The sequence below is a fragment of the Bubalus bubalis genome, chromosome 3, assembly GCF_019923935.1.
Source record: "Bubalus bubalis isolate 160015118507 breed Murrah chromosome 3, NDDB_SH_1, whole genome shotgun sequence".
Lineage (NCBI taxonomy): Eukaryota > Metazoa > Chordata > Mammalia > Artiodactyla > Bovidae > Bubalus > Bubalus bubalis.
Window position 1 is genome coordinate 157,494 of NC_059159.1, and position 24,124 is coordinate 181,617.

Sequence of the window (24,124 nt, forward strand, 5' to 3'; positions counted from 1 at the left end):
GTGTCCAACTCTTTGTGACCCCATAGACTGCAGCCTGCCAGGCTCCTCTGTCCATGGCATTCTCCAGGCAAAAATATTGGAGTGGGTTGCCATGCCCTCCTCCAGGGGATCTTCCCATCAGGGATTGAACCCAGGTCTCCTGCACTGCAGGCAGATTCTTTACTATCTGAGCCACCAGGGAAGCCCAAGAATACTGGAGTGGGTAGCCTATTCCTTCTCCAGAGGATCTTTTCAACCCAGGAATCGAACCAGGTTCTCCTACATTGCAGGTGGATTCTTTACCAGCTGAGCTACCAGGGAAGCTCAGTTGAATGAATACTCCTTTAATATTACTCATTTTCTGGTCCAGAACATTCCAAGTAAGAGATATTTTAGGTCTTAGCAAATCTTACAAAAACTTAAGAATAAAAAGGGATAGAGCCTTGAATTTCGCATCACAGCTAAGGTGCAGGAAGGAGTTCTGTGCTCACAAAGTTCCACAGATAGCTGGTGGGGAGAGAATTTATTTGTAAGGAAACATAACTTTTTTACAGTTGCCCAAGATTAGATTATGTTTGGCAGGTTCAATAACTGAGGCAAATTTTATTGTACACTAGGCCATACTTCCGGAGAAGGCAATGGCACCCCACTCCAGTACTCTTGCCTGGAAAATCCCATGGACAGAGGAGCCTGGTAGGCTGCAGTCCATGGGGTCACTAAGAGTCGGACACGACTGAGTGACTTCACTTTCACTCTTCACTTTCATGCATTGGAGAAGGAAATGGCAACCCACTCCAGTGTTCTTGCCTGGAGAATCCCAGGGACGGGGGAGCCTGGTGGGCTGCCGTCTATGGGGTCGCACAGAGTCGGACACGACTGAAGCGACTTAGCAGCAGCAGCAGCAGCAGGCCATACTTTGTATGCTTTCAGGCTTTTTCGAAATGTTAAAGATAATACAGTACCAGAGTGACAACATTGCAATTTGATTTTATCATATGACGCAATAGCAGGGTAGCTTTTTACCTATAATAGTTGACTGTTTCTTTGCCACAGTTCTTCCTGTGGGATCCTACAAGACATAAACTGAACTGCACTTAAAGACAACAATTAGAAGAAAATACATGAGTAGTTTTCTTGTCTGAAACGTTTAGAGAGAGGAAAAGGAAAAGAATAATATGGAGACATTCAAACACCAATAGAATGGCAGAACTTCTGTAAAATAAAATTCAGCTAATACTTTGTACAAAACCAAAGACCTTTGAAAAGTGTTTGTAAAATATGTTGTTTAATACTTTTTAAACAAAGTGACATAATCATCTGAGACTGAAATATTCTTAAATTTTTTTTTCATTTCCCTGAAACATTCCTCAGCTCTTGATAACTAGTTTCTTAATATCCCAGTTACTCAAAAGGAGCTCAGATGTTTCCTCAAGTTTTCAATACTATTTTATAATTTTTAGAGGGTTAGGTAACATCTAGGGAACTCTTATGAGGAGATTGTGCTAGATATTTCATATAGTTAATCTTTACCACAACCTTATTAGGTAGCTATTGTCACCTCCATTTTATAGGGAAGGAAGCAGGCTTAGAGAATGTGAATGATCCAGACCTTGGCAGAACTGTTGTTTTTCTTTAAAACATTTTCCTGGCATTCTATCATTTGATTCTTGCAACACAGTTTTCATGTTTCAGTTCTACAGATGACCATGCTGAGGGCCAGAGAGACAAAATGACTTGCCAAAGGTCATATTTGAATAGTTTAAGGAACAGTAAGATCTGAGGGAGATGTGGGCTTACTGTGGAATTTTCTGAGGTGCTCAAGACATTCTCAAGGATATGTTACTCATGTATTGGAATTGTCAGTTGAGAACATGAGTGATCTGTAACATGGATGGAGTAAGAGCAGGTTGGTCTAAACTAAAAGTAATTGAACAAAACCTTCTTGAATATAGAGACTACAACTTTCAAATCAGTTGCAGTTGCAAAAATCAGTTTTTAGTAAAACTGATTCAATATAGTGAAACTCAGCATTCAAAAAAATAAGATCATGGCATCTTGTCCCATCACTTCATGGCAAATAGATGGGGAAAAAATGGAAACAGGGGTAGACTTTATTTTCTTGGGCTGCAAAATCACTATGGATTGTGACTGCAGCCATGAAATTATAAGATGCTTGCTCCTTAGAAGAAAAGCTATGACAAGCCTAGACAGTGTATTAAAAAGCAGACATCACTGCCAACAAAGGTCTGTATAGTCAAAGATACGGCTTTTCTAACAGTCATGCATGAATGTTGCACCATAAAGAAGGCTGAGTGCTGAAGAATTGATGCTTTCAAACTGTGGTGCTGGAGAAGACTCTTTAGAGTCCCTTGGACAGCAAGGCGATCAAACTAGTCAGTCCTAAAGAAAATCAACGCTGAATGTTCATTGGAAGGACTGATGCTGAAGCTGAAGTTTCCATACTTTGGCCACCTGATGCGAAGAGCTGACTCATTGGAAAAGACCCTGATGCTGGGAAAGATTGAGGGCAGGAGAAGAAGGGGTAACAGAGATGATGGCATCTCTGACTCAGAGGACATGAGTTTGAGCCAACTCTGGGAGACAGTAAAGGACAGGGAAGGCTGGTGTGCTGCTGTCTATTGGGCTGAAAAGAGTTGAACATGACTGAGCGGCTGAACAACAACAAGGGATAAGGAAGGACACTACATAATGATCAAGGGAATCAATTGAAGAAGATACAACAATTGTACATATTTATGGAGCCAACATAGGAGCATCTCAATACAAAAGGTAAATGCTAAGTCATAAAAGAAGAAATTGAAGTAACACAGTAATAGGTGGGGACTTCAGCACTCCTCTTACACCAATGGGCAGATTTTCCACACTGAAAATTAATAAAGAAATACAGGCCTTAAATGGCCCATTGGATCAAATAGATTTAATTGATATTTATAGTATAAACATACTAAAACATCCATCCTAAAACATCAGAATATACTTTCTTCTCAAGTGCACATGGAACATTCTCCAGGATAGAGCACATCTTGGGTCACAAATGAAACCTTGGTAAATTTAAGAAACTTGAAATCATATCAGGTATCTTCTCTGACCACAATACTATGAGATTAGGAATCGATTATAGGAAGAAAAATTGTAAAAAATGGAAACACATGGATGCTACACAGTATGCTACTTCATAACCAAGAGATCAGTGAAGAAATCCAAGTAGAAATAAAAAAATATCCAGAAACAAAAGAGAATGAAAATACGATGACCTAGAATCTATGGGATACAGCAAAAGCAGTTCTAAGAGGGAAGTTTATGGCAATACAATCCTACCCCAAGAAACAAGCAATTTCAGATAAACAACCTAACCTACACCTAAAGCAACTAGAGTCAACAACAAAAAAACCCCCCAAAGTTAGTGGAAGAAAAGAAATCATAAAAATCAGAGCAGAAATAAAAGAAATAGAAACCAAAAAAACAATAGAAATGATCAGTGAATCTAAAAGCTGATTTTTTTTGAGAAAGATTAACAAAATGCATAAACCTTTAGCCAGACTCATTATGAAAAAAGGGGGGAGCACTCAATAAAGTTAGAAATGAAAAAGTTACAACTGACACCACAGAAATAAAGAAGGATCATAAAGACTACTACAAGCAAGTATATGCCAATAAAATGGAAAACCTGGAAGAAATGGACAAATTCTTAGAAAGAAAGCAACCCAATAAAAAAATGGCTATAAGACCTAAATACACATTTCTCAGAGAAGACATACAGACTGCCAACAAATACCTGAAAAGATGCTCAAGACCACTAATTTTTAGAGAAATGCAAATAAAAACTGCAATGAGGTATCACCTCACACAGGTCTGAATGGCCACCATCAAAAAATTTACAAACAATAAATGCTGGAGAGAGCATGGAGAAAAGGGAACCCTCTTACACTGTTGGTGGGAATGTAAGTTGGTGCAGCCACTATGAAGAACAGTATGAGGTTCCTTAAAAACTAAAAGCAGAATGGCCATATGACGGAGCATATGCCCTCTATTGAGCATATGGCCAGTGAAAAGCATAATTCAAATATTACATGAACCCCAGTGTTTATTTCAGCTCTGTTTACAGTAGCCGGGACATGGAAGCAACATAAACCAACAGAGGCATGGACATGTGGTACATGTTACAGTGGAATATTTGTTGTTTAGCTGCCAGGTTGTGTCCCGACTCTTTGCAGTCCCATAGACTATAGCTTGCCAGGCTTCTCTGTCCATGGGATTTCCCAGCAAGAATAATGGAGTGGGTTGCCATTTCCTTCTCCAGGAGAGCTTCCCAAACCAGGGATCAAATCTGTATCTCCTGTATTGGCAGGCAAGTTCTTTACCACTGAGCTATGAAGGAAGCCCACAAATGAAATATTCAGTTCAGTTCAGTTCAGTTCTTCAGTCGTGTCCGACTCTTTGTGACCCCATGAATCACAGCACACCAGGCCTCCCTGTCCATCACCAACTCCTGAAGTTCATCCAAACTCACGTCCATCGAGTCGGTGATGCCATCCAACCATCTCATCCTCTGTCGTCCCCTTCTCCTCCTGCCCCCAATCCCTCCCAGCATCAGAGTCTTTTCCAATGAGTCAACTCTTCCCATGAGGTGACCAAAGTATTGGAGTTTCAGCCTCAGCATCAGTCCTTCCAAAGAACACCCAGGACTGATCTCCTTTAGAATGGACTGGTTGGATCTCCTTGCAGTCCAAGGGACTCTCAAGAGTCTTCTCCAACACCACAGTTCAGAAGCATCAATTCTTCGACGCTCAGTCTTCTTCACAGTCCAACTCTCACATCCATACATGACCACAGGAAAAACCATAGCCTTGACTAGACGGACCTTTGTTGGCAAAATAATGTCTCTGCTTTTGAATATGCTATCTAGGTTGGTCATAACTTTCCTTCCAAGGAGTAAGCGTCTTTTAATTTCATGGCTGCAGTCACCACCTGCAGTGATTTTGGAGCCCCCAAAAATAAAGTCTGACACTGTTTCCACTGTTTGCCCATCTGTTTCCCATGAAGTGATGGGACCAGATGCCATGATCTTCGTTTTCTGAATGTTGAGCTTTAAGCCAACTTTTTCACTCTCTTCTTTTACTTTCATCAAGAGGCTTTTTAGTTCCTCTTCACTTTCTGCCATAAGGGTGGTGTCATCTGCATATCTGAGGTTATTGATATTTCTCCCGGCAGTCTTGATTCCAGCTTGTGCTTCTTCCAGCCAACATTTCTCATGATATACTCTGCATATAAGTTAAATAAGCAGGGTGACAATATATAGCCTTGACGTACTCCTTTTCCTATTTGGAACCAGTCTGTTGTTCCATGTCCAGTTTCTAACTGTTGCTTCCTGACCTGCATATAGGTTTCTCAAGGGACAGGTCAGGTGGTCTGGTATTCCCATCTCTTTCAGAATTTTCCACAGTTTATTGTGATCCACACAGTCCAAGGCTTTGGCATAGTCAATAAAGCAGAAATAGATGTTTTTCTGGAGCTCTTTTGCTTTTTCCATGATCCAGCAGATGTTGGCAATTTGATCTCTGGTTCCTCTGCCTTTTCTAAATCCAGCTTGAACATCTGGAAGTTCACAGTTCACGTATTACTGAAGCCTGGCTTGGAGGATTTTAAGTATTACTTTACTAGCGTGTGAGATGAGTGCAATTGTGGGGTAGTTTGAGCATTCTTTGGCATTGCCTTTCTTTGGGCTTGGAATGAAAACTGACCTTTTCCAGTCCTGTGGCCACTGCTGAGTTTTCCAAATTTGCTGGCATATTGAATGCAGCACTTTTCACAGCATCATCTTCCAGGATTTGAAATAGCTCAACTGGAATTCCATCATCTCCACTAGCTTTGTTCGTAGTGATGCTTTCTAAGGCCCAGTTGACTTCACATTCCAGGATGTCTGGCTCTAGGTCGGTGATCACACCATCATGATTATCTGGGTCGTGAAGATCTTTTTTGTACAGTTCTTCTGTGTATTCTTGCCACCTCTTCTTAATATCTTCTACTTCTGTTAGGTCCATACCATTTCTGTCCTTCATCGAGCCCATCTTTACATGAAATGTTCCCTTGGTATCTCTGATTTTCTTGAAGAGATCTCTAGTCTTTCCCATTCTGTTGTTTTCCTCTATTTCTTTTCATTGATCGCTGAGGAAGGCTTTCTTATCTCTTCTCGCTATTCTTTGGAACTCTGCGTTCAGATGCTTATATCTTTCCTTTTCTCCTTTGCTTTTCACTTCTCTTCTTTTCACAGAGAAAAGAAGAGAAAAGGCTATTTGTAAGGCCTCCCCAGACAGCCATTTTGCTTTTTTGCATTTCTTTTCCATGGGGATGGTCTTGATCCCTGTCTCCTGTACAATGTCACGAACCTCCATCCATAGTTCATCAGGCACTCTATCTATCAGATCTAGTCCCTTAAATCTATTTCTGACTTCTACTGTATAATCATAAGGAATTTGATTCAGGTCATACCTGAATGGTCTAGTGGTTTTCCCTACTTTCTTCAATTTAAGTCTGAATTTGGCAATAAGGAGTTCATGATCTGAGCCACAGTCAGCTCCCGGTCTTGTTTTTGCTGACTGTATAGAGCTTCTCCATCTTTGGCTGCAAAGAATGTAATCAATCTGATTTCGGTGTTGACCATCTGGTGATGTCCATGTGTAGAGTCTTCTCTTGTGTTGTTGGAAGAGGGTGTTTGCTATGACCAGTGCGTTCTCTTGGCAGAACTCTGTTAGCCTTTGCCCTGCTTCATTCCATATTCCAAAGCCAAATTTGCCTGTTACCCCAGGTGTTTCTTGACATCCTACTTTTGCATTCCAGTCCCCTATAATGAAAAGTACATCTTTTTGGGGTGTTAGTTCTAAAAATGAAATATTATTCAGCCATAAAAAGGAAGAAAACCATGTCATTTGTAGAGATGTGGATGGACCTAGTGTCTGTCAATACAGAGTGAAGTAAGTCAGAAAGAGAAAAATACATGTTAACACATATTTGTGGAATATAGAAAAATGGTAAAAATGATCTTATTGCAAAACAGAAATAAAGGCACAGATGTAGAAAACAACTGTAATGGATACCAGGAGGGAAACGGAGAGGATGAATTGGAAGAGTGGAATTTGACATATACACTACTATGTATAAAGCAGATAACTAACGAGAACCTGCTCTACAGCGCAGGAAACTACTGGGTGTTCTGTGGTGACCTGAATGGGAAGGAAATCCAAAACAGCGGATGTATGCTGATGTATGGCTGGTTTACTTCGCTGTAGAGTAGAAACTGACACAGCGGAGTAAAGTAACCATAGTCCAATTAAAAAAAAGAAGCCATGCCTAGGATAGTGTGCTAATAATAAAATTAAGAAAAATGTGTTTTGAATGTCACATGGTTAATGATGGCTTTTCTTTCATGACAGTGCTGGGAGAAGGACTGGCCAAGGGAGATGGCGCCTTTCAGGCAGTGCTTTGCTGCATGCAGCTTAAAGGAAAGCTCCAGCCTGTATCCCACATTCTTGCCAAGTCACTGACAGGAGAGTCCCTGGTATGTTGACTGGTTCTAGATTTGAATGTCCAAAAATGTGTTCACCCCTTGGACTTCTTAGGTGTATTACCTGCGTCCTGTAGGTTCTGTCAGAAATCAAAGTTTATGAGTAGCTACTTACTTCTTTTCAACATACTCATATTTAAGCATTGGATTCTTGTATTAATGTCGTTTGTGATTAAGAGATAATTTTTAAAGCTTTGAAACTATAGAATAACTGATTTTCTTTGAAGGTATAATTTAACAGAGCCTGAAGGTATTTTTGAGTTTTAAAATGCTTCTGTGGATATATGATCTTATAGGTTTCTTAAATTTAGTCATTTATTGTATAAAGTGCTTAAATTTATCTAAACTAAGTAATAATTACTTTTCTTTCTGATGGTGTTCATATTCATGGCTGCTCTGATGAAGTTATCTCGTTCTATTCAGACCTTGGGATAAATTTTTGTATGCGCTATTAAATTGTCTAGAGTTTTTGTCTATTTGTTTTCGGATGACTTAACGGAAAGACTTCCTTTTTTGAACTTTAGAGTTGGCAATCTATAGAAATTGGAGGAAAAGATATGTTATGACTTTTTTTCACCAGTTGGTAACTGTTACAAAACTGATACTTTTTGAGTCATAATGAAAGATGGTGAAAGTAAAAAAACAACATATGTATACTTTGTTATACAGCCTGAGTTCTCTATACTTCTGAATTATCATAAACTGTGGAAACCTGGAGCAAAGTTGTGTTCTCACTGCAAATAAATATATATCTGGTGAAAAAGAAGGAAATCAGGAAAGTACTTTGTATATTGTTGAGAGTAATATAATGACCTATCTCGGAGGCTAATTTAGTTATTTTCTAAGGAATTATTGTGCAGTAAATTGTTTAGTTGGTTTAATAGTATCTTTTTATTTCACCATCTTAACAAATGAACATAAAAGCTAAGGTATCTTATTAATTATAGCAAAATTGTATGGGTCAGTTCAGTCGCTCAGTCATGTCTGACTCTTTGCAACCCCTGTGGACTGCAGCACACCAGGCCTCCCTGTCCATCACCAACTCCTGGAGTTTACCCAAACTCATGTCCATCGAGTTGGTGATGCCATCCAACCATCTCATCCTCTGTTGTCTCCTTCTCCTCCTGCCCCCGATCCCTCCCAGCATCAGAGTCTTTTCCAATGAGTCAACTCTTCCCATGAGGTGGCCGAAGTATTGGAGTTTCAGCTTCAACATCAGTCCTTCCCATGAACACTCAGAACTGATCTCCTTTAGGATGGACTGGTTGGATCTCCTTGCAGTCCCAGGGACTCTCAAGAGTCTTGTATGGGTATTTAGTTCTAAATAGGTGATAAAGAATATTTCTCTTCTTTATTATTTAGATAATTCTATCTTTAAGGATCTTTTCTATTTAAATTGAGCATATTACACTGTTTTACCTGTTGGATTTTTAAATTAAAAATTAAGGAATTTGCTTCAAATCTCAAGTGAAATTTGAATTTCTCAAGAGCTCATGTTTTATGCTTTCCTTCAGCAGCTTTAATGAACCGTCTTTAGTAGTGTGGTCATCGTATGTGAATCTAAATCATAAGTAACCGAGTTCACCTGTTTGGTTTAGGAAAAGGAGTTTTAAAAAGTTGAAGTTTTTTTTTTTAATCCTACTTTGAGTGATACTCATTGTTAATGTTATTGAATTAATCTTAAATTCTTACAGGATGAATCCAGTGTTTTAGGGCATACTGTATGTTTTGTCCAGTTCATCTTTTTAACTTCCCACATAGAGGGTTGGCTTTATTATCACCTCTAATAGTAATGAGGATAGGAGAGGAGCATAGCATTAGTTTTCTTTTTATGGGTAAACCTTAGAAATAGCCAAAGAGTCAAGTTCAGAGTAAAAAACTAATATGCTGCTTGGTTTCTTCCTTTTTCATTTGCCCTTTCAGAATGGGATGGTAACAAAAGATTTGACAAGGCTAAAAACACTTCTCAAAGAAACAGAGGTAAGACTATTTCAGCCGATCTCTTTGGGCAGAGTTTGACTTATTCTGAATGGCACATGTTCGGTATTAAGATGTGGGTGGTCACTGGGCATCAGAGGCTTTACCAGTGGGTAGGGAAGCTGTTAGCCTTTCTGTGGCCAGGCTCGCTCCCATCCTAGGGGCTTTGCTTCCTCGCTAGGTGCCTGTTTTGTCCCTAATTCTTTTTAGCTGTCTCTGTCCAATAAATGGAGAGGTGATTGGGAAATTTTGGTTTTTAACTACATCTGGCTATTAGAAAATATTTTCTAAGTAACTAATAAAAGTCTGTGATGTTTTTACGGAATGAGTTTAGGTGATGGAAATAATGTGTAACAGGGTAAATGGTGAACAAAAATATGCTCTGGTGATGAGTTGAAGGCCAGGGACAGCAGGGCATGTAAAAGGCCCATGGACTTGTAAGTCTCAAATTTCTGTTCCTCATACAGTCATGTAAATGTATTTTTACTTAGCTGTCTCATTTTATTTTTTGTCTTATTTTAAAAATAGCTGTTTTTGTCAGCTTTTATCATAAATGGAAATCCATGTAAACTGACTGACTGACTGGCTTATTTATTTAAAAACTGGTGCCTACTATATGCTAGGTATTATGCTTGGTGCTGTGGATACAGCCCTGAACAAGATACTTGTGGTCCTTGTCCTTGGAGAGGTTAAAGTCTTGGGGAGGAAATAGACAATAAATTAATTAATTAAACACAGGTATAGGTGTAATTCACATTGAGGTACATGGGATGAGCTTTCTGTGATGGAAGAATAACTGTAATGGTAGTGAGGGGATGAGACACTTAAGCTCAGTTGAGAATTAATAAAGTGCTGTGTCCTGGAGAGTGAGGTGAAGGGCGTTCCCATCAGGCCGAAAGGGTGAGAAGAGCACCCAGGTGTAAACCTTGACCTCCTCCTGTAGGTTACATTCACACTTCAAATCTCATAATGCATTGTAGTTCATAGCAACAAATAAGTATGCAAAGAAGACAGTCATCATGAGGTACATAAGCTGGATAAAGGTACTGTTTTGCTACAATTCAATAGGCTTTTAAAATATATTATTTTCTTAGTCTTATTATGAATTAACTGAAAATCAATAAGCTCTAACTTCAGAGCCATTTCCCTCTGGTATTTATGTAGTCTTTTTAATTTCTAAGAAGTAAAATAAGACAATTATAAGTGTTTTAGACTTTTAAAATGAAAACATAAAATAAGATTTTCGTTTTAAGATTCTTGGCCTTGTTCTTCTCTCTTATTACCTTAATTGAATTAGCAGCTTTACATCTGATAATCATACACAAATATATGCAAAGTTTTACTTTTGATATTTATAATCCTGTTCTATATAAGGTTACAAATATTATTTGACTCTCATTTTGTTACCGTACTTTTGGAATAAGTGACTTAAGTTTTGTTTATAATTTCTGTGTAACCAGAGTAGTAGTATTTTTGGTTAGTGAACTGGTACTAAAAAAAAAAATCCATCTAGAAAAAGCTAACAGACAGTGTTACTCTTATTTATAATTACACTTGATATACTTAAACATAGCAACAATTTGTTATTTTAAAGATTGGGCTGAGCTGATATTTAACCTGTAAGTGCTAGTGGATTAGAATAAAGACATGAAACTAAAGACTGACTAATGAAAACAGAGAGACAATACATATTCTTCAGAGAAATTTCAATACCAAATCAATATTTGATTATAAGATTATAAGAATTCTAGCAATGTGAAATGTGTCTGCTTTCCCTGAAGGTCTCAGTAAAGACCTTATTGATGTTGCCTTTCTGTCTTGGGGTCTGAGCATATAAAAAGGGTGTTTTCAAAAGTACAATACGTTGGAACCTAAAGGCCACAGTGGCCAATTTCCTTATTCTTACCAGCTCTTCTGATGAGGGTGGGCAGTCCACCAGCACCCCTCCCCTCCTCCCCCGCTCCACGCTGAGAGCAACGGTGTCGGCGCAGACATCTCCTGCCACTGCAGGTTGTTGTAGACGCAGACTCACAAATATACCGTGTGTCTTTCCCTTTTAGCAGTTACCAATGCTTTAAGCTTTATTTCATCACTCAAACATCTTCCTCCATTTTTTCTTGCATATTTGGTATATTTATTTTGATAAATTTTTTTAGAGGAGATACTTTCAATTCATACTTGAAGTGAATTTTTAGCTCTTACATTTATAAATTCTGTGTAATTGGAATCATATTTTAAGGGCTAGTGTGGGACTGTACCATTTAGATCTTGCTTATAGAATGTTAAAGGATTGTTTAATAGATATTTTTGGTGGGTATAGAGTCTTATAATGTGAATAATTATGTCCTGATTTATTTGCTAGCTTCTACATAGTCTTAAACTTGGTCCTCATTTTACGAAAAATATTGAGTTGTCTTCAAAAACTATTTAGTAAGTAGTTTGAGAATCAGAAAGCTTTTTCCTGGTTTAGTTCCAGCCCAGCCTCAAAAGGGTCCAATTTAATCAGTAACATGTAAATTACGGTGATATTGCTTCAGTTATATCCAATTAGCATTTATGACATTCTTTCTATGATACAAAACATTCCAAATTTCGTCCTGGGGTACTGTTTCCTCCTTGTGATTCAGTTCGGCATTTACTGAGTGTTGTGCTGTTCACGGGTCTGTGGGTTTTGGAAAGCTGAGAGAGCCATGGAAAACAGTCTGAAGGGCCAACCCAAGATGTGCATAGCTAATGTACCCACAGGGCTGCCTGTGGTCAGTAAGTGCTGTACCAGAAGAACAAGCAGGGAGAGGGGAGATAGACACCCTGTGGGAAACCAGGGAGGCTAGAGCATGAGAATTGTAGTTAAAGGATGGAGGCAGCTGAGGGCAGACCCAAAAGTGCCTTGCTACTAAATTGGCCATCAGTCGGCTTCGGGGCAGATGAGACAAGTAGGATGAGGTGCTTACAGGGCACTGGCAGTGGGGTCGAGTGTGAGATACACGTGAGAGACATTCTGGACCTTGCTGGGCAAGATTTGGAGACTACTCAGAGCAGAACAGGACTTCCCTGCTGGCTCAGACAGTAAAGCGTCTGTCTACAATGCGGGAGACCCGGGTTCAATCCCTGAGTTGGGAAGATCCCCTGGAGAAGGAAATGGCAATCCACTCCAGGACTGTTGCCTGGAAAATCCTTTGGACAGAGGAGCCTGGTAGTCTACAGTCCATGGGGTCCCAGAGAATCGGACACAAAAGAGCGACTTCACTTTGACTTTTCAGAGCAGGACAGAAAAGGGAGGGTTAAAGATGTCTTTCAGGATTTCAGTCTGGCTCTTTTTGGGGAAGGTGAATCCATTAACGTGAGACAAGGAGCACTGAAGGATGATGAGATTTGAAATTAAAGTTGATGAATTTTATTTTAGACATACTACAGTTTGAAGCACTTGGGTAGTTACCCATCCATCCACCCACCCACCCACCCACCCTTCCATCCAGCCATCCAGCCACCCACCCATCTACCCACCCATCCAGCCAGCCACCCATCTACCCACCCTTCCATCCACCCATCCATCCAGCCATCCAGATTTACTGGGCATCCATTATGTGCCAGATGCTCTGAGGCATAGGAATGCAGACAGGCAGTTAGTTGTAGGCTGTTAACAGTGGATCTGTATGTGGCTGACAGGGACCCAGCAGGTAAAATGCTATAGAGTCGTTAAGTGAAAATGCTTCAGCTGGCACTCAGTTGAAATTGGGGATGTGAAGCTTACTTCAGTTCAGTTCAGTCACTCAGTCATGTCCGACTCTTTGCGACCCCATGAATCGCAGCATGTCAGGCCTCTCTGTCCATCACCAACTCACGGAGTTCACTCAGACTCACATCCATCGAGTCAGTGATGCCATCCAGCCATCTCATCCTCTGTCGTCCCCTTCTCCTCTTGCCCCCAATCCCTCCCAGCATCAGAGTCTTTTCCAATGAGTCAACTCTTCGCATGAGGTGGCCAAAGTACTGGAGTTTTAGCTTTAGCATCACTCCTTCCAAAGAAATCCCAGGGCTGATCTCCTTCAGAATGGACTGGTTGGACACAGTTCAAAAGCATCAATTCTTCGGTGCTCAGCCTTCTTCACAGTCCAACTCTCACATCCCTACATGACCACAGGAAAAACCGTAGCCTTGACTAGACGGAGCTTACTTAGAGTAAAGTAAAAGCCAAAGGGGCAGATGGAGGACTTGTCTGCATTAGAGGAAATCAGAGTGAGTGGGTCCTCAGCCACAGCCTCTGCTGTGGGAGAACGGCTGATCTCAGGCAGTGAGCAGTGGTACTGGACTCGATGGAGGTGGGGTGGGGATGGGGGTGATGCCGCCCCAACTGGCCCTGCTCCAGATGTTAGAAGAGAGAGCCATGCACACAACAGGGGAGGGTGCTGCTCCCTGGGGCTCAGGGCTGGGGACTGAGACTGCTTTTGCCCACAGGTAATTTTTATGTAGGGAGTTTTTATCAGTTTCCTTAATGAGGGCCACACAATTACTTCTTTTCCATATTTAAATATGGAACCATAGAGCAAAGAGCAAAAAATACCACTTGGAATATTAGTGTTTATTAAGTTTCTAAATATTCCATCTCAAGCTTTTTAAAATGTTGAAATTTTCCAAGTTTAATTCAAATCAGCTAGTTATTTCTTATATAAAAATTTCTTTCATTTGAAAAATTGCAGACAGCAACTAGTAACGTCCTCTCTGGATATCATGTGGAAGACTTAGAGGAGGGTAAGTACTAAACTGTGCAACTTCTGTAGCTATAATTACATTTGGGCATTGCTTCTTGTTGATTAATGGGAGGAAATTTCTGAGTTATAGTACAGGTTAGTGGAAGCATAGAAGAGAATATAAAAATTTCATTTAAGAAGTGTGGATGAAAGCAATTTTTTCCCTAACCCCTATTCATAGAATAATAGAGGAATGGAGGTGGGAGGTAATTGCAGAAGTCATCTGTTGCATCTCTTTTCCACCATATATGTAGTTCTAAATTAAAACCTCATTCTTAGCAATCTGTGGAGGGAGATCTTTTCTCCTTTCTCACGCTCCGTCACATGCTGGTGCAGTTACTACTTTTTGGAAATTGTCTTGCCGGTAGTAAGGTCCATGGGCTCCTCTCCTCTTCGCAGAGGACGGTGGCGAGAGGCCAGCACTCACTGAGTGTTTGCTCAGTGACGTCTGCCGGTCAGTGGCTTTCACAAAACGAGTACTGAGTTCTTAGAGCCTTTCTCCATCTTTTTGATAGGTGGTGAAACTGATGTTTGTTAAGGTTCAGTAATTTCCCAGTCACACATACAGTAAAGGGATGACTCATAGCTTTAAGCGCAGTCTGGCTCAGTGTATTTTGTCAGGCGGTGTGGGCTGGGCACAGTGACTTGTGAGGAGGCAGGAAATGGCCTCAAGGTCCTTGAGGCTTGCTGCTGGTGAGCCTTGATGGCTCCAGCCTTTTTTCTTGGACACTTTGTTTCCCTTGGATTATTTGGAACCTTTTATCTGAATGCATCAAAATTCACTGTATTCAGAAGTAAACACGTGTTATTTTTAGCTCCTATCTCAGAATTCACCTTTATGAACTTTGTTAAAAAAGGATTACTTTATGCAACGACACGTGTCAGACACCCCCTAAGAAACATGGATGGTAATGTGGAACGTATTCCATATACAGGACTGGAATTTGTTCTACAAAATTTCCTCTTCCCAGGAGACCATAATTTTCTGATTCTGGAAGTAGTTCCTAATAGAGATGTAACTCATACCTAAGACGTGACAAGCATGCCAACACATCCCCCTTTAGGTGCCAGGGGAGAGACTGCACTTGGAGTATGTCCACCAGTTGCTGGGATAGAGTAAGGGTCACTGACTTGTTTTAGTGGTTGTGTGACTGCTCCTTCAGTGATTTCTAAGTTTCATGTGGCTGACTGATTTAATCCATTTGATTGGTGAATTACTTTTTTTGGTAGAGACAAGCATGTCATGTTCATTTTACATCATCTGAGATGATGTGTATGGAGGGTTAATAGTATTTCTTACACATTAAATATCAGAATTATCAGCAAGCCTCAAATGATAAGACTATATCCTGATTACTCTCTAGGATCTTGTAATGGTTGGCATTTCCGCCCACCACCTAGGGGAATCACAAGCAGCGAGGAATATACTTTGTGTAAAAGGTAACGTGAATTTTTTTTTTAAACCAATGACATATCTTTATTCAAAGGATAGTTAATTTTCCTTCACTTTTTGAAAATAATTCAAATTTAAAGAAGATAAAGGAAGTGAAGGAAGAAGTATAATGATTGAGTAAAATGGTTTATTTTCAGTTTGAAACAGAAGCCATAATGGTCATTATCATTAAATAACAAAAATCAAAACCATATTGATGATCCTTCTTTTAATTATAAAGAACAATGATCTAAATGGAAATTGTTAAAGACTTTTGTCATACCAGTTGGAATAATATGACTTAATTACTGGTCTCTTGTTTATGTGAAATTTGCCTAACCTAAATTATGATGATTTAAACTGAAGTTACCTTATATAAACTGAAATAGAGCATAAAATAGATAAATGTTGAATTATTTTGATAACTTTTCTAAGAGAAAAGAAAATCTATTACCTTCACATAATCTTATGTAGAATTTATGAGTAGTTTATATTTGAAGGGCTAACCTTTCAAAATTTAGTGATTATATGTTAAGGTAGAAAGAATTATTAAAGTCACATCAGAAGGTTCTTTTTATAAGAACTAGTGACTAGTGGTTTTTTAGATACAAGTTCTAATTACCCTAGATTACTTTTGATAATGAAGGAAATTTGATATGTAGTTTTGATTTTATAGTAGAAATAAAGAAACTGAGAGGTAAATTTGAAGATTCTGGTGGCGGAGAGGTAGGACACAATCTGATGCAAAGGACATATAAGAAATTTTGTAGTCCAGATAGAGTATCAAGCCTTCCATTTTTAGGGAAATAATTTAAAGCAATAGGAAAACAAATATTTGGCTCATTAAGATATACTAAAGAGAAAAAAAATGCATGATTTTAAATGTCTTATATGAAGCATATGAGAACTTAATGGCATACTTTAAGTTCAAATACTTTGTGTATCATCAAAAAAAAGCTTTAAACACACTTGTCTTTTCAAGTAGGATGAGCCACTTGATGGTTCATTTTGTATTTCATATTGTCCATATTTTTCCAATTGAAAAATTATCTAAAACATAGCATCCTTTTTAACCCTTTTGCTATTTATAACTTGATTTTCATTTTTTTCCTCTCAGAAGATCTTTCATTAATTTTGTAATGTTTCAATTGTTTAAAAACTGGCTGGATCTCTTATTTCATAGAGTATTTTAGACTTAAAGTTACTGATCAGTCTTGCGTTTTTATCTGTTTTGACCATCGAATTGTCAGTTGAATTTTCTGAGTCATAAATGTTGAGAAATCATTAACTATATATCCTTTAAAATGGACATTTGTGAATTTACCCATTGAAGAACTTAATCTATTGAAATAATTAAGATTCTTATATAAAACTTCTATTCTTAATTTATTTAAAACTTAAAGCAAATTAATATAGTCCAGTATTTTCGATGAAATATAGGTAATAGTAATGTAGAGAAGAGTGAAGGGATTACATTTGAAGGTGAAACATAGAAGTCTTGAAATGTTAATTCAGTGACATATTTTATTTTTTTCCAGAACAAAATTCCTAGGATGTGGAAAATTTTCTGTAGGTCCTTTCAGTTTGGGAAGTAGGGCATACCTGTGCTTGACAAACTAATCCACTCGATGTCAGTGTTGCTTTAGAGAAACTGCTCTAGGAGGAATTGTCTAAGAGAGTTGTTTTATCACGAAGGAACCTACCTTTTCAATGCCCATTTTTGTGGGTGGGGATGGTTATGAATATGTTCTGCTTTGTCACCCCTTATTCCAGAGAAAGAGGTCAGTGCATGTTGGTGGGAGAGGGGTTGCTGCTTTATTAACTGTTGTGAATGTTCTCTAACCTCTTCTTCCTCCTCTGTGATGAACAAACCCTTTCAGGAGATGAAGTTTTGTTTTTGTTATTGAAGAGACGGAGGGCAAATGCTGGAAGTTTATCTTTTAAATGGTCCAACAAAGTATATGATAAAACAGTCTTTCCTATTCTACTTAGATTTTTAGAGCAAGGAATCTGTAGGTATGGTGCGCAGTGTACTTCAGCACATTCCCAGGAAGAACTAGCAGAATGGCAGAAAAGATATGCTTCACGGTTGATAAAATTGAAACAGCAAAATGAGAATAAACAGCTCTCAGGCAGTTACATGGAAACCTTGATAGAAAAGTGGATGAATTCATTATCTCCTGAGAAAGTGGTGAGGAAAATAAACTGCATTTTTTTTGTTTGTTTGTTTTAAACAGTGACCTTGTTTGAATCTTGACTTTATTTCATGCTGTGTTTTGGTTTATATCCCTATCCTCTATGAAACACTTGATTCTTGATAAAGTGTTTTGGTAGCAAAAGTAGACCTATTTACTAAAATAAAGAGCAGAACTAAGCCATTTGTTTGGAGACTTGCAGGAATTATATTAACTTGTCTTCATTCAGGGAGTTTTTACTGCCATTTTGTTGTTGTTGTTATTGTTAGTTTTCTTATGTCTCTTAGTTTAGCTTTATTTTATTTGGTACTTATAAAAATAACTGAGAATTAATGTATAAAGTACCTTGCTTTGTAAACAGTTCTATCAGCATCTTTACCGTTGACATTATTTACCATGCCAAAGCGTCTGTGTTCTTAGGAATGCGAGCATAATGGACCTTGCTCTCTGTTTCCAGCTCAGTGAGCGTGTGGAAGGAGTGAAGGTGGAGCATGACCCCGGTCTGTCCGTCACCGTCAACACCAAAAAGTCCCACCAGACCTGGACCTTTGCTCTCACCTGTAAGGTATGAGTTTTGTGATAACTAAGAAATGTGAATTACTTTCCATTTTCTTAGAGTTTTATTGGACCTTTAAATCTGTATATTGAAAGAGCATTGAAAATTATGTAGGTTCTATATTATAATAAAGTGTATTTCTGTATTTTGATCATCAAGGTTATATATATATATATTTTGAGATTTTTGAGATAAAATCTTTGTAGATACTGAGATACTTGCTTATTTATTTATTTGATGAAGATATATTTGACATGTTGTCTTCCAAACTTGAAACGTAGGATGGGGTTCATGGCTTGTAGTTAAGTATTTAAAAGTTGAATTGTTTAATCTGGCAGTTCTAAACTATTGAAACAACAACTTGTTTTTATTTTTGATTTTGTGAAATCACAAATTCTGTGATAACAGATTTTTTATTTGAGGCATTTTCTGCAGTGCTTCCTATCTTGAATTATAATGTTTAAAGTTTAAGAATGAAGCAAAGTAAACAATTTCTGTTAATATGTGCAGTGGAAGTTTTGTGTACTTTTTTGTAATGTTTCCTCCACTGTACCATCTGCATCTTGGGATGAAAAGTCTGGGAACATTTGGCTTCAGCCATGAACCCGATGAAGTGCTTTCAGAAGTAACTGCTGTCCTGTGAAGACTTTTTACTTGAGGCCAAGGGATGGAAAATTGGAGGTGATGGTGGTACAGGGTGAAAGCGTTTGACACAGTGAAAGATGAATGTATCGCAGAAAGCAGGGAGGCTAGAAATGTAGTGTGAATATATCGTTTTTTGGAAATGGCAACCTTATTGAGATATAATTGACATCATAAATATATCATTTTAACAAATGATTTTTTTTAACCATTTTGATTTTTTTTCTTAAATGGCTTATGAGTACAATTTGTATTTTTAATATAGTATCTTAGAAGCATGGGAAAGTAAAAGTCCCTTATGGAAATATTTTCATTGAAGAGCCCAATTACACCTGGATTTTTCAACCCCTTGTACTCAATGAATTATTTTAACTTCCTTGTAGCCTGCAAGAATGCTGTGTCGTGTAGCATTGCTTTATGATGCTCATCGTCCTCATTTTAGTATCATTGCAATATCTGCCGGAGATAGTACTACCCAGGTATCACAAGAAGTCCCAGAAAACTGTCAAGAATGGATAGGAGGGAAGATGGCCCCAAATGGATTAGATCATTACGTGTATAAAGTCGGGATAGCATTTAACACAGAAATATTTGGAACTTTTCGCCAAACCATAGTTTTCGACTTTGGATTGGAACCAGTACTCATGCAAAGAGTAATGATTGATGCAGCTTCTACAGAAGGTAATATTTAGACTTTTTCCCCCTGATACTATGTATTAAAAGGCACTATAACAACATTAAAAGATACGTATTGACCCCTAAATATTCCATGGATAGGGAGGGAATAGTAAGGAAAAAGGTCCCAAGTTCTTTGACTCATTTACTGTGTGATGGAATTAGAATGTTTGCATTATACCCTAGTCACTTTATACAGTCATCAGGCAAAGCTTGCTTTGAGGTTCCCCAGACTGGTATGAGTAGGTGATCAGGTCTCTTTTTGGTCTGCCAACTTCATTGGTTGATTTTATTCAGCACAGTAAAACCTTTCAGCATTAATTTGGGCAGAATATAATTTTAATGGTAATTGTGAATACGCCTACAGTGTCTATTTCCATGTTCTACTGACGGTCCAGTTAACTTTGTTCATATTAGTACATCACCTGTGGAAGAAGGGTCCTAAATACCAGCTTTCATAAGTTGATTTCACTAGTATAAAGGAGACCAAGGTGCCTTTACTAGGATCTGCTTCGTAGTCTTGGGAAGAGGTCCTGGTTTCAATATGTAGGCACCTGTGGAGATGAATTACTGTGTAAATTGTCTATTACTGCCTCAACTTAAATTTTATGCCAAGATCCAGCTGGATAAGGTAAGGGCATGTTAGTCTACATTTCTTTGGCTCTTGGTTGGATTTGGTGGTGGTTTAGTCACTAAGTCGTGTCTGACTCTGAGATCCTGTGGACTGTAGCCCCCCAGGCTCCTCTGTCCGGGGGATTTCCCAGGCATGAATCCTGGAGTGGGTGGCCATTTCCTTTTCCAGGGGATCTTCCTGACTCAGGGATTGAACCCACATCTTCTGCATTGCAGGTGGATTCTTTACTGCTGAGCCACCAGGGAAGCCCCATATGAATTAAAAAAAATTTGTGGAGGGGACTGGTTAAAAATGTGCTTCTCACAAATTTGTGAAAAAGGACTTTTACAGAAAAAGAAAGTTAGTGACATTTCCCCTTGCTTAGAACACAAACTGTTTTATACACATTATACCTCAACTTTAAGTAATGGAAGATTTTTGCTTAACAAAATTGATTTGGAATTCTGCTTTGAATATCTGGAAGCTGTATGTTGGAAATTAATTCTTATATTTAAATTTGAAAACTTGATATTATTCATTACTTTCAGTCTAGCAATATATGTTAACATTAGCATTAAAAGTTAGTATGTCTTAAAAATTATCTCCAGCTGTCAAAGTTGTTGGTAAATTAAAGACATGTTTATATGTATAATATACACACACACATAATTATACATATATAAATATATAATAGAAAATTATAGGAAATTTAATAGAAAAATAGATTTTAAAATTTTAAATTAAAAATAATTAAAAATAAATTTTAAAATTTAAAATTATAGGAAAATTAATAGAAAAATAGATTTCAAAATAGTTTAATTGTCAATAAATACTAAATTCAACTGAGTAGAAGCATGTAAAAAGTGTGAGGTGCTCCTGTGTTGTTACTCCACTGTTTTAACTTTTCATTAGCCTCATTAAGAGAACAGACAACATGGATAAGCTAAGAGATGTTCATCTTACCTCTGTGTAGCTGTCTTAGTGAAAGGAATGATGTTGAAAAGGATAGCTGAAATCCTAGTGTGGGTTTCCTTTGGGATTTTGTTTTATTAAAGCCACAGACCCCGATGTTTTCTAACGAAGAGTGTTGTGTCCGGTTCTGGAATTAGGAATCATTTCATCTCATTCTTTTTAGATAGATAGATGGATAGATAAATATACTAGTTTTTAATAAATTCCACGTTTAACATGCATTTATGGCATACCTCTTCACCCCTTGTGCTGAGTGCAAAGAACACTGGATTTTTTCCTCCTTACTTCTTATCTTACCCACTGTCCAGGTTTTGTTAAGGATAATTTTGCAAGTCTGCTGTTACTATATACTTCAAGAGAAAACGGACCAACCCTTTGGATACTTTATTAGAATAGTAATTATACGGCTGAAATGAGAGCATTTGCTGTTCACAGTAATCAGAGGGGTGAGGGAAGTTGGGTAGCAAATCTTGTGTCCCACTGGTTGACTCCAGCCTGGAATTCTATTTTTCATAGTAGCAGTTCTTCCCTTATGTTATCTTCAGGAAATTAGGTATGTTCTAACTATCTTTAAGTTTTTCTTATGAATTTCTCTTAAAATACTTATGTAGCTTCTACCCATCATATCTCAGGGTAACAAGTTCCATAGGTTTATAATTTGTCAGGATTTCAGATGTATTATTATAGAAGTTGGTTAATAAGGCAGCATTAAACTCTTCCTAAGTGATTTTATGAATATTGATTCTAACCTGTTCACGTTTCATCTTCCCAGAATTGCTTTTTTTTTTCTAGCCTGATCTAGATTGAAGAAACGGAGAAGGCAATGGCAACCCACTCCAGTACTCTTGCCTGGAAAATCCCATGGACGGAGGAGCCTGGTAGGCTGCAGTCCATGGGGTCGCATAGAGTCGGACATGACTGAGTGACTTCACTTTCACTCTTCACTTTTCATGCATTGGAGAAGGAAATGGCAACCCACTTCAGTGTTCTTGCCTGGAGAATCCCAGGGACGGCGGAGCCTGGTGGACTGCCGTCTGTGGGGTCGCACAGAGTCGGACACGCCTGAAGCGCAGCCGCAGCAGCAGATTGAAGAAAAGTACTTAATTATCGAGAATGAACTGGTTCAGGCCACCCTGGGTGCTGCACACATCTGGGTTAGATGTTGGCAGGTGTGCGTGTGTGTGCACATGGGATGAAGTGAGCCCCAAGAGTGGGTGTGTCCAGCGTCCCCAGGGGGAGCCTCAGCTTCTTCCTCTGTTTGAAGAGGAGCTCTTAGGACCTAATGGCCTTTAAAGGTCGTTAAATGGAAATTAAAAAGTTTAATTTAAAGAAGCTTTTTACTGCTGAGAGGACTAGAGGCAGAATTTTGTTTTAAGACCAACATGACTAGGGAAACAGAAGTGGTTCTTGCAGGAGATTCCTCAGTAGTCGCTGGCCCGGCTCATATTGGACACCTGAGTTAATGGCCGAGATCCATAGTTTGTAGACTATCTGATGCCGGCATGCAAGGATTTTCTCAAGATTGTTCTTTCTGCTTCCCTAGTTCTCCTCTCTTCTGTATTGTATTTACATTTAGTAAAAAGAGGGAATAAAAGTTAACATTGTTTTGGATTTGTTTTGAAATTCTTGTGCTTCCTGCTGAAGATACTCATTTTAAAAATTTCATAAAATCATGGCACTAAATAGATAAAATGAGAAAAACAAATACTATTTCTCACGGCACTTTTACCAAAAAGCCTGAATACTTTTAGCCCAGGGTAGAATGATTTTCTGTATAATTTGCTTTATATATTAAATAGGTAATACAAAAAGTTTTTTTTTAGAGGAAAGTTGTACCATTTTAGTTTTGTTTTTATCCTAGTTACTTAAATATGAAGAATAGTGACTTTTTAAAGAATGGGAATATAATATTGATGTAGGCATAGTCTGAATCCATTCCTTATTTAAAATAAATTTATGAAGTATAATTTCCCTATGCCAAAAGAATACACATCCTTTTATTATATATTGTTCAGTACTACGCAGAGTTTAGTTTTGTTTTTTTTTTGAGGGCTGGTTATTTGGGTTGTCACTGTACCATTTGTATTTCTCCTTTTGACTTTTGAATTAAGGAAGAAAAGTAAGTACATTATTGCTATTTGGTTAATAGTATTTGATCTTTAGTGACATGGAATAGTCTTGTTTTAGGAATGTTGGCATTTGTATAATTTAAATATCCTTTATAGCTGTGCTCTAATGAATGAGTAGGAAAGGCCCAATATTAGAGTGATTTAGGATGAAATGCAGTTAGTTTACTTTATGAAACTTTTGCTTTTGAGGCTATTGCAAACACTGACCATCATTGTCTCTTCCAGAGTATTTTTAAAATGCAAAATTTCGATGAGAAGACCATCTTTGTATCTTGATGGTTATACTAGTGTTTATATAACTGTTTGGTGAATAAGAATACTTGGTTCCTTTTCAAGGAACAAAGACTAGAAATTAGGACTTTTCCATTTTAATCTTTAAAGATAATTAGGATGAACTATTTTCTAATATTGAGAAATTTCTCTTGGAGGAGGATTATACTTACATGTTTATAATTTATATATAGCATTTTAATATAGTAAAAGCTCTCACTAAGCAAGACAAGACAATTACACAGTCTGCTGTCATTTCATAGATAGCACAGGTTAACTTTGTACTTTGGAGACTAATCTCTGTTTAAATTTGTTATTATTTCTTCCTGAAATTTTAATAAGTTGCAAGACCAT

The 24,124-nt window shown here is 38.0% G+C and overlaps 1 protein-coding gene across 9 annotated transcripts in view; it reads left to right on the forward strand.

Annotated features, from left to right (window-relative positions):
• HELZ (helicase with zinc finger) overlaps nucleotides 1–24,124 on the forward strand; it is a 151,135-nt gene that overhangs the window by 33,606 nt on the left and 93,405 nt on the right. For 7 of the 9 annotated variants that reach the window (XM_025279311.3, XM_025279314.3, XM_006046260.4 and 4 more), the window contains 7 exons: nucleotides 7,431–7,555; nucleotides 9,485–9,541; nucleotides 14,236–14,287; nucleotides 15,651–15,726; nucleotides 17,711–17,909; nucleotides 18,371–18,478; nucleotides 19,495–19,792. In XM_025279311.3, coding sequence (XP_025135096.3) covers nucleotides 7,431–7,555; nucleotides 9,485–9,541; nucleotides 14,236–14,287; nucleotides 15,651–15,726; nucleotides 17,711–17,909; nucleotides 18,371–18,478; nucleotides 19,495–19,792 — 915 coding nt within the window. Of the gene's footprint in view, nucleotides 1–7,430; nucleotides 7,556–9,484; nucleotides 9,542–14,235; nucleotides 14,288–15,650; nucleotides 15,727–17,710; nucleotides 17,910–18,370; nucleotides 18,479–19,494; nucleotides 19,793–22,336; nucleotides 22,541–24,124 lie in introns of those variants that run through there. The other 2 variants (XM_006046263.4, XM_025279315.3) reach the window with 2 other exon arrangements.